At 39.9% G+C, this 9,626-nt stretch overlaps 1 protein-coding gene across 1 annotated transcript in view; it reads right to left on the bottom strand.

Annotated features, from left to right (window-relative positions):
• Positions 1 to 50: 50 nt before the first annotated feature.
• Positions 51 to 9,626, bottom strand: part of LOC141831118 (factor of DNA methylation 1-like) — a 14,200-nt gene continuing 4,624 nt past the window's right edge. Inside the window, exons 2-7 of the mRNA XM_074718546.1 lie at positions 3,234 to 3,905; positions 2,500 to 2,681; positions 1,518 to 1,586; positions 1,159 to 1,425; positions 815 to 1,027; positions 51 to 591 (exon numbers count right to left, since the gene is read on the bottom strand). Of these exons, the coding sequence (XP_074574647.1) occupies positions 364 to 591; positions 815 to 1,027; positions 1,159 to 1,425; positions 1,518 to 1,586; positions 2,500 to 2,681; positions 3,234 to 3,905 (1,631 nt within the window). The 3' untranslated portion in view covers positions 51 to 363. The remainder of the gene's footprint in view (positions 592 to 814; positions 1,028 to 1,158; positions 1,426 to 1,517; positions 1,587 to 2,499; positions 2,682 to 3,233; positions 3,906 to 9,626) is intronic.

Raw genomic sequence — 9,626 nt, 5'->3', positions numbered from 1 at the left:
AAAATGTCAGCATACGCTGGTTAGCGATATCCAGAAACTAGAAACAGAAAGAAGGGAAAAGAAACACATTACAAAGGATCTGGTACATCAAATAGGATTGAAGATTTACAGCTTGCAGTGTCCAAAAGGAATTACCTTGGATTGGAACACACAAAAGAGAGGCCTGCAAAGCTAGGGAGAGATAAGTTACAATAAGTTTTATAGTCGATGAGAGATCATTTTCTAGAGGCATCCAGAAAGTACAAACATCTCTTATTAGAAGCATCACACAGAGGACCAGAGATGATTTCTGAAGAGTTTGACTTGGCTAATTGATCTGACTTATGTTAGAAATATGATAACCTTAGTCAACACTTGGTCTCCTCATCTTTTACGCTTAGAAGACTTCCAGTTTTTTATAATGTACTGCACTATCTCCTTCATCGATGCCTTTCGTCCTTCCTTGAAGTTCCAGAGCTCTGGTACCACGTATCGTCCGCTGGGGTTATATACGTTCAGTTCTAGTAGAGCTGTTTTCACTGCATTGCATACATCGTCTCCGTACTCGATCCATAGTTTTTTTAGCTTTGGGTCATCCTCGACGAGGTTTTCCTGTAGGACGCAAGGTCTATGTATCAGCAATCAATTGTCCCAATTCAGAGGCAAGAGGATAGCATGAAGGCAGACAAGTAAAACAAGTCATAACACAAAATGTTAATATTTTCGATATTTTAAAACCAAAATGGCAAACTGATGCGCCAGTTCCAGAGTTAAAAGAAATCTAGAATTTCAAAATGATTGGCAGAAAAAAAAAGTCGTAGTAAAGTATACATACTTCTTCCTTCCCATTCCTGACAACTACTTTAAATGGATGCCATGATGGATTCTTCAGTTCTTCTTGCCAGCTAGAACATAATTCAGCAGCTTTGATGTCAGCCTCATCGGACTTGAATTTTTTCCTGGCAACATTCTGAAAGGCCTTCTCATCAAGTTCACCCATTCTTTTGATCCCAATCAATGTACGGCCAGTAAGTAAATCCTCCAAACCCTAACCAGCCACTCAAACAGTTAGAGCAATTCAAAGATGGATACTTTGTAGCTATATATAATGATGCTAAACAAGCAACAAGTAGATTAAAAACATGAAGTATGAGTGCATCTGAATTTAAGAAGGCGGACCGTAAGCAACTCTTTCCGAGCAGCCTGCAACTCGTCATTACTTTCTCGTTCTTTCTTTATGAGAGCATTATTCAAGGATTCCAATTCTTCTCTTTCTCTTTCCAACTTTTGTTCCATTTCCTGTATATCTGCAGCATCTTCCCCTTCCATTTGGTTCAAAATTTTTAAGTTCCATTGCAAGGTTTCTATTTCTAACTCCAGTTGTTGTTTATGATCAATTTCCTTCTCTAATTGAAGAACTCTTGCAAGAGCAGCTTCTTTTTCCTTCTGAATGAATCCCAATGATGGAAATTAACCAAATGTAAGATTATGGTAGAAGAACAAACACGAAAGTTATATAAACACACAATAACTATCACCTTCTGCTCATCTATGAGTCTCAAGACATCTTCCTCTGTTTCTTTTTGAAGCATTGATGCTACTTCAACCTGCCATTATAATAGTAATCAACAATCAAAGCAGAATCAATAAGATAATATTGTGGGATTTCATCCTACTGGAGTAATCAAATTTGTATGCAAAAATACAATACATCCTCAGGTTGAAAAATCTGCAGCGACACAAAAGTAGAAGTACAATACACATCCATATGGGAGCAAGTGGCACAAAAGATTTTTGCCAAATAAATAGTTGGAAGAATTCAATCTATTTGAGCAGAATATGTGAGGGTAGAGGGGAGACTAAAGAAAAGATCAGTCAATATAATTAAGAAAATTAATTTTAATATCGTTAGTGATATAGATTTGTATAGCACTCAATGGAAGGGGATTTCATCTAGCCAATCTCAAATAGTTGGAAAAACATAACTTAAATTTAATGTTGATGGTGAACAGTAAGAAAAAAGTATGGCAACAAGTCCAAATATTATTATTCCCAGAACCAAATAACATTTAAATTATAGCCCAAACAAAAAGTATGGTTCTTCAGCAAATATAATACATCATGAATATTAGCTGCTAAAAACGGGCATTACAAAGACCAATATTTGAGGTTGCACAGCCTATCCATTAAACCAAAAACACTTGTCTAAGATTATAACTTCCAGGATGACTAAGCTTAATGAAATGTATGACAAGATTTTGATAGCTTACTAGCAGATAACCGACACTAATGTGGAAGACAGTAAGCAATAATTTAAGAACCATGCAGGTGCAAACACAACTTTGGACAATAGATATATCTTACAATGGAGAAGAATTTTTGAACAGTTTAAGAGTGATTATCCTAATTACTCAATGATCTAGAAATCAATTAACATATTATTAGTAAGAAAACTGGAAAAGTAGTCCTATATAATGCAGAAAAATGATGATATAATGCACTAAACATAAAATATTGTACCTTTTGCTTATCATCATCAAGTTTCTTTCTATCATCCTCATTTTGTGCTTCCATATTATCCAGTTCTTTGGACCGTGATTCAACTTCCTTTCTCTTCAAGTCCAACTCTGCCTTCAGCTTTTCATTCTCCTCAAAAATCTTGCGAGTAGTATCTCTTGCAGTGCGCTGTAAGTTTCTCATTTCTGAAAAAAGAAGAATTGAGAGTGACTTCCAATCAGAAGATGGCAAAATATAATTATCAGAGAGAAATTCGAGAATGCTTTAAGTATTGAATGAAGAATGACACAAATATTGCTCAAAGATAACAATAAGGTATTCACAACCAATGCAAAGTCAGTTTAAATTACCACAGTTTAATTCCTCAGCTGCCAAATATTATGTACTAACAAATGACATATTACATTGAAAATAAATCTAATTTGACTGATACTAACATCTCATGAAGGGAAGCAACCTGCACAAATATATTCTGGCATTAAGATTTCCAAGGTTTCAAGTTTATGATATATTAAATGCACATCTGCCTTAAAGAAAGCAACAAGACAATAAAGTTAATCTAGCCCTACCATGATTTTCAAGAGCAAATATAACTTGTATATTTCAAAGCAATACCAAACACCACATTTGTATCTATGACAAAGTTATGGTCATGAATCCCATATATGCAGTGACAATATTTTGAACTAATATGACTTGATAAAAGTAATAGATTTAGCAAGGTAAGATGAGCATACCATCATTATAAGCTTGATGAAGCTTGTCTTTCTCATACATCAGTTGGTGGATGCCGAGATTAGTTTTGTTGCGCCTCACCTCCAAGTCATGCAAGTGCTGATTTTTAACATCGATTTGGTATGCTAGATTGGCGACAAGCTTACCATTCTCCTTGTTCTCCTCTTTAGCGACCTGCATTATGGTCTTTAGTTCGCCATGTTTCCTCAGGTACCGACCAATGCCGCTGTCTTCGTTGTAGTCATCAGAGAGGGCTATCCATCCATGCAATGTGCTGGAGACGTCGTCACCCTGCAGCTCAATCCATTCTTTCCTACCACGTCGGTTGGCCTTAAAGTGTTTCTCAAAATACATGGCATTCTCAAACCCGCCCCAGCTGTGCTGGAACTTAACAATCACGGTCGCGCCGGTAGATCTTCCTCCTTTCTCATCCTCCAAGTGCAAGCAGACGGTGTCGGTGGGATGGAAGTCCGAGAGCTGGTCAGCGAGTGAGTTACCTTCCGCCTCTGCGTCGGATGGATCGGCATTGACAAGGATAGCCATCCAAGGCCATACGAACAGCTCCTCTTCAGGGGGAGCCTCCGAGTCGGCGGCAGCGGCGGCGGCAGGGGAGGACAAGGGAGAGGGAGAGGGAGAGCGAGGGGCGGAGGGGACAGCGGCGGCGACGACCGCGGCTTTGAGATCCTCCGGGCGGAGGGCAATGGAGGGGGCGAGGTCGCGCTGGAGGAAGCGGGCGAAGGCGCGGTGGTCGGCCTTGAGCGAGCCCTTGCGGGAGTTGGAGGCGCCGATGCCGGTGGCGTGCTGGAGGAGGTCCTTGAACTGGTAGTCCTGCTTCTTCTTGCTGGCGCAGAAGGGGCACCGGAAGGTGCCGTCGGGATTGCGGATCCGGTGGTTCCCGGTCCTCAGCGCCGTGTACCTCTCCTCCTCGTAGTCCTCCACCTCCGAGTCGCTCACATCCGTGTCCTCGTCAGACGAGAAGCCGTCCTCCATGGCCAATTCCGGCGGATCGGAGATCCAAATCACGGAGGAGAAGCCGCCGCTCGAAGGCGACGAAGAAGAGGGGGTTAAGGAAGGGTTCAGATCTGAAAGGAGCCGATCGACCGATCGATCGAGGCGGAGAAGACGAGAATTTTTTTATACCCTCGTTTCAAAAAACGAGAGCCATCGAGGGACGCTGAGTGGAATTCGATAGCTTTCGGTTGCAAGTACACTTGCAGATGATCAGCGTGGAGTGAAGGGACTTCCCAAGACAATGGAGGGTGGGCCCCACAAAAGGGGTGTCATTGGTACACGAGCACAATGTCGGGTACTCGCCACTGGGTGTGTGTTTACCCTCCGTAAAATATTGATATAATTATAAATTATTTATATTTAAGAGGAATAAATATTTTAATTAAATAATATAAAATTATGATTAATATGTATAATTTATTAAAGCATCCACAATCCACTCCCATTATAATACTTTCTATCTCATTAAAAAATATGAGATTCACTGTCACATACTCGTTATAACATTTCTTTCGCCCATATTTCTTTTAACATTAATATTCATTATTTATGGGTCTCACCGTCCACTTAATCATTTTAAAATTATATCATATTAAATAAATATATTTTAAAATATTAAAATTTTTATTATTATTTTTAATAAAACTAATCGTTTTAATAAATGTGGTTGTTTACTTTTTGTTAGATATTGGTGACCCGAATACCGTGTGATCTGATCTATGGTGAAAATCAAATTATGACAGATCTAAGGCTGATATGGATTAAATCAAATTATGACAGATCTACGGCTGATATGAATTGCTCCTTATTATAAAAGCTTATTATTGCTAGGGTTTCCAATGAGAGTTGTAAAACACAAAGATTGTGTGCCGTCATTGTATTCCACCTTTTTGATAGTGAATTTTCTCTCCTCTGCCCGTGGTTTTTTACCCGTCAAGGGTTTTCCACGTAAATCTGTGTGTTCTTTATTTTTCTTGTTGTCTATTTTTGCCGTAATCTCGTAACAAGTGGTATCAGAGCGAAGTTCGTTTTGATTTTGTGGTTTTTCAATCGGGATTAATGGCAACGACAACCATGAAGTATGATATTCCGCTTTTGGATCGCAACACCAGATTTACGTTGTGGCAGGTTAAGATGCGAGCGGTGCTGGCGCATATGGACTTGGACGATGCGCTGTTAGGATTTGACAAGATGCCCTCGACATGGACAAAGGAGGAAAAGGAACGTAAGGATCGAAAAGCCCTATCTCAGATTTACCTTCATCTATCGAATGAGATTTTGCAGGATGTTTTGAAAGAGAAATCCGCTGCTGCGTTGTGGTTGAAACTGGAGCAATTGTGCATGACAAAAAGTCTTACGAGCAAATTGGGTCTGAAACAACGTTTGTATTCTCATCGCATGGTGGAAGGTACGTCGTTAAGAGATCATTTGACTGTGTTTAAGGAAATCGTCTCTGATCTAGAGGCTTTGGAGGTAAAATATGACAATGAAGATTTAGCATTGATTTTATTGTGTTCGTTACCCTCGTCATATACAACTTTCAGAGATACAATTTTATATAGTCGTGATACTCTTACTTTGGATGAAGTTTATGATTCATTATTTTCTAAAGAGAAGATGAAACAGCTTGTCGGAGGATCTGAGGCACAGGGTGAGGGTCTTATTATTCGAAGTAGGACCCAAGAGAGAAGTTCTGGTGGTAATATGAGGAGCAGATCAAAATCCAGAAATAGAGATAAAATTTGTAATTACTGCAAGAAGAAGGGTCACATCAAATCAGAATGTTACAAGCTGCAGAATAAAAATAAAAGATCTGATGAAAATCAGAAGGTAAAACAACCAGAGAAGTCCGGTGAAGCTGATGTTGCTGAAAATTACAGTGATGGTGAACTCCTCGTTGCATCTGATGTTGATTCGAAGCAAAGTGAAGAATGGATTCTTGATTCTGGTTGCACGTTTCATATGTGTCCCAATCGGGATTGGTTTTCATCATATGAAACGGTTTCGAGAGGTGCTGTGTTGATGGGCAATAATGCATCTTGCAGAATTGCTGGTATTGGTACGGTCAGAATTAAGATGTTTGATGGCGCTATTCGGACACTTGGTGATGTGAGGCACGTCCCTGACATGAAGAGAAATCTGATCTCTTTAAGTACTCTTGATTCTAAAGGGTACAAGTACACTGGTGAAGGTGGAGTCGTGAAAGTCAGTAAAGGGTCTCTTGTTGTGATGAAAGGGCTGAGGAAAACCGCCAGTTTATATGTTCTGCAGGGATCCACTGTTATTGGTGATGTTGCCGTCGCTAGTTCGTCTATGTCTGATTTTGATGTTACTAGACTTTGGCATATGCGTTTGGGTCATATGAGTGAGAATGACATGGTCGAATTGAGCAAGAGAGGACTTCTTGATGGTCAAAGTATTACGAAGCTGAAGTTCTGCGAGCACTGTGTTTTTGGCAAGCAAAAAAGAGTTAAGTTCTCAACTGGCATTCATAACACAAAGGGTACGCTAGACTACATTCACTCTGATTTGTGGGGGCCTTCTAGAGTACCATCTAAAGGTGGTGCGCTTTACATGTTGACTATTATTGATGATTTCTCCAGGAAGGTTTGGGCATTCTTTTTGAAACAGAAGAGTGATGTTTTTTCTACCTTCAAGGAGTGGAAGATCATGATTGAGAAGCAGACAGGGAGACAAGTGAAGCATCTCCGAACTGATAATGGTTTGGAGTTTTGTTCTGATGAGTTTAATGTCTTATGCAGATCTGAAGGTATTGTGAGACATCATACAGTTCGGCATAATCCTCAACAAAATGGTGTAGCAGAAAGGATGAATAGGACTTTGATGGAGAAGGTGCGTTGTATGCTCCTTAATGCTGAGTTACCGAAGTCTTTTTGGGCCGAAGCCGCTGCATATGCCTGTTATCTTGTCAATCGCTCTCCATCGACTGCTATTGAAAAGAAAACTCCACAAGAAATATGGTCTGGTACTCCTTCTAGTTATTCTAATTTGAGAATTTTTGGATGTCCTGCATATGCTCATGTTGATAATGGGAAGTTGGAGCCTCGTTCGGTGAAGTGCATATTTATAGGCTTTAGACAAGGAGTGAAGGGATACAAACTTTGGTGTCCAGAGACTGGGAAAGTCGTCATCAGTAGAGATGTTATTTTTGATGAAACTAGCATGCTTCAAGGGTCTCCATCTAAAACTCCTTCTGAGGGAGATAAGCAGAAGACAAGCACACAGGTGGAGATTGAGATTGAGCCGAGATCTATAGAGACTACTCCGGAGCCTATTTCAGATTCTGTGGATGGTGCTGACTCATCACAAGCACCTTTACAATATTCCATTGCGAAAGATAGGCCTCGGAGAGAGATTAGACGCCCACAGAGATATGCAGAGGCTGATTTGGTCGCTTATGCCTTAAACGTGGCTGAGGAGATTGATTCCGGTGAAGAACCTGAGACATATTCAGAGGCAATTAGCTGCGATAATTCTGGTAAGTGGATGATTGCTATGCAAGAAGAGATGGAGTCACTTGGTAAGAACAACACATGGGACCTGGTGAAATTACCTAAGGGTAAGAAAGTTGTTCGCTGCAAGTGGGTATTTAAAAGAAAAGAAGGAATACCGGGAGTTGAAGAAGCCAGATACAAGGCAAGATTAGTTGCTAAAGGCTTCAGTCAGGTTCCAGGAGTAGACTTCACAGATGTGTTTTCCCCAGTTGTAAAGCATAGTTCGATTCGAGCCTTGCTTGGTATTGTGGCGATGCATGACTTTGAGTTGGAGCAGTTGGATGTGAAGACAGCATTTTTACATGGGGAACTTGAGGAAGATATCTATATGCAGCAACCAGAAGGTTTTGCAGTCTCAGGAAAAGAGGACTATGTATGCTTGCTGAAAAAGTCTCTTTATGGTCTGAAGCAGTCACCTAGACAATGGTACAAAAGGTTTGATTCATTTATGACTACTCATGATTTCAGAAGAAGCAGCTATGACAGTTGTGTTTATATTAAGAAGACTGATGATGGGTCGTTGGTTTATCTGCTCTTATATGTTGATGATATGTTGATTGCGGCCAATAATAAGGGAGAGATAAGAAAGGTCAAAGCACAACTAAGTAAAGATTTCGAGATGAAAGATTTGGGAGCTGCAAAGAAGATACTTGGGATGGAGATTCTGAGAGACAGAAAGGCAGGTAAATTATATCTAAGTCAGAAAGGGTATATTGAGAAAGTGCTTAATCGGTTTAACATGCATACTGCCAAGCCTGTTAGTACTCCGTTAGCTGCTCATTTTAAACTTTCAGTTGATTTATGTCCGCAGTCAGATGATGAAGTTGATTATATGTCACGGGTTCCATATTCTAGTGCAGTGGGATCTCTCATGTATGCTATGGTTTGTTCACGTCCAAGATCATTGGAAGGCAGTTCAGTGGATTTTCAGATATTTACGAGGGACTTCTGATGTTTGTTTGCATTTTGGGAGAAATAGAGATGGTGTTATTGGATATGTTGATTCTGATTTTGCAGGTGACCTTGATAAAAGAAGATCACTTACGGGGTACGTGTTCACTGTTGGTGGTTGTGCTATTAGTTGGAAAGCTACTTTACAGAATACAGTTGCGTTGTCCACTACAGAGGCTGAATATATGGCTATTACAGAAGCTTGTAAGGAAGCTATTTGGTTGAAGGGATTGTTTAGTGAGCTTAGTGAAGATTTACAGATTACTACAGTTTTTTGTGATAGTCAGAGTGCTATTTTTCTCACGAAGGATCAGATGTTTCATGAAAGGACAAAGCACATCGATGTGAGGTATCACTTTGTACGTGATGTTATTGCTCGTGGTGATATTGTTGTGAGCAAAATTAGTACTCATGATAATCCTGCCGATATGATGACTAAGTCACTCCCTATAGCCAAGTTTAAGCATTGCTTGGACTTGGTTGGTGTTCATTGCTGAGCTTTGCCCATGAGGGCTTTTGTGGAAGAGGTGGAGAATATTCTTTTGAAGACGTGTTATGTTGAGTTACTCTTTGCTTTTGGAATTCGCGTCAAGGTGGAGATTGTTAGATATTGGTGACCCGAATACCGTGTGATCTGATCTATGGTGAAAATCAAATTATGACAGATCTAAGGCTGATATGGATTAAATCAAATTATGACAGATCTACGGCTGATATGAATTGCTCCTTATTATAAAAGCTTATTATTGCTAGGGTTTCCAATGAGAGTTGTAAAACACAAAGATTGTGTGTCGTCATTGTATTCCACCTTTTTGATAGTGAATTTTCTCTCCCTCTGCCCGTGGTTTTTTACCCGTCAAGGATTTTCCACGTAAATCTGTGTGTTCTTTATTTTTCTTGTTGTCTATTTTTGCCGTA

This window comes from Curcuma longa, chromosome 6 (genome assembly GCF_044706935.1).
Source record: "Curcuma longa cultivar G26 ecotype Majalengka, Jawa Barat chromosome 6, ITB_CL_G26_1.1, whole genome shotgun sequence".
NCBI lineage: Eukaryota > Viridiplantae > Streptophyta > Magnoliopsida > Zingiberales > Zingiberaceae > Curcuma > Curcuma longa.
Note: the sequence above shows the minus strand (reverse complement) of the source record. Positions and strands in the feature narration are given on the sequence as shown.